Genomic DNA, 238 nt, shown 5'->3' with positions numbered 1-238 from the left:
CTGACCCTCTCTTCCCCCCGCAGGCGGCTGGTCGTCGTGGTCGTCGTGGGGGTCGTGCACGGCGACCTGCGGCGGCGGCCAGAGGAGGCGGTTCCGCACGTGCGACAACCCGGGCCCGTCGCAGGGGGGGCGGGCGTGCACGGGGCCGGACACCGACTCGGAGGCTTGCAACACGCTCAAGTGCCCCGGTGCGTCCTGGGGGGGGGGGTTCTAAGGATTCGTCGATTGTTCTCGGGGC

The 238-nt window shown here is 72.7% G+C and overlaps 1 protein-coding gene across 1 annotated transcript in view; it reads left to right on the top strand.

The window, feature by feature from the left end:
- The window catches only part of LOC119594537 (hemicentin-1-like), a gene marked incomplete in the record, with an annotated part of 21635 nt that overhangs the window by 5388 nt on the left and 16009 nt on the right, over positions 1 to 238 (top strand). The window contains 1 exon segment of the mRNA XM_037943569.1: positions 24 to 188. Coding sequence (XP_037799497.1) covers positions 24 to 188 — 165 coding nt within the window.

This window comes from Penaeus monodon, chromosome 34 (assembly GCF_015228065.2).
Source record: "Penaeus monodon isolate SGIC_2016 chromosome 34, NSTDA_Pmon_1, whole genome shotgun sequence".
In the NCBI taxonomy this organism is placed as follows: Eukaryota; Metazoa; Arthropoda; class Malacostraca; order Decapoda; family Penaeidae; genus Penaeus; species Penaeus monodon.
This window is presented reverse-complemented; position numbering and strand designations above follow the sequence as displayed.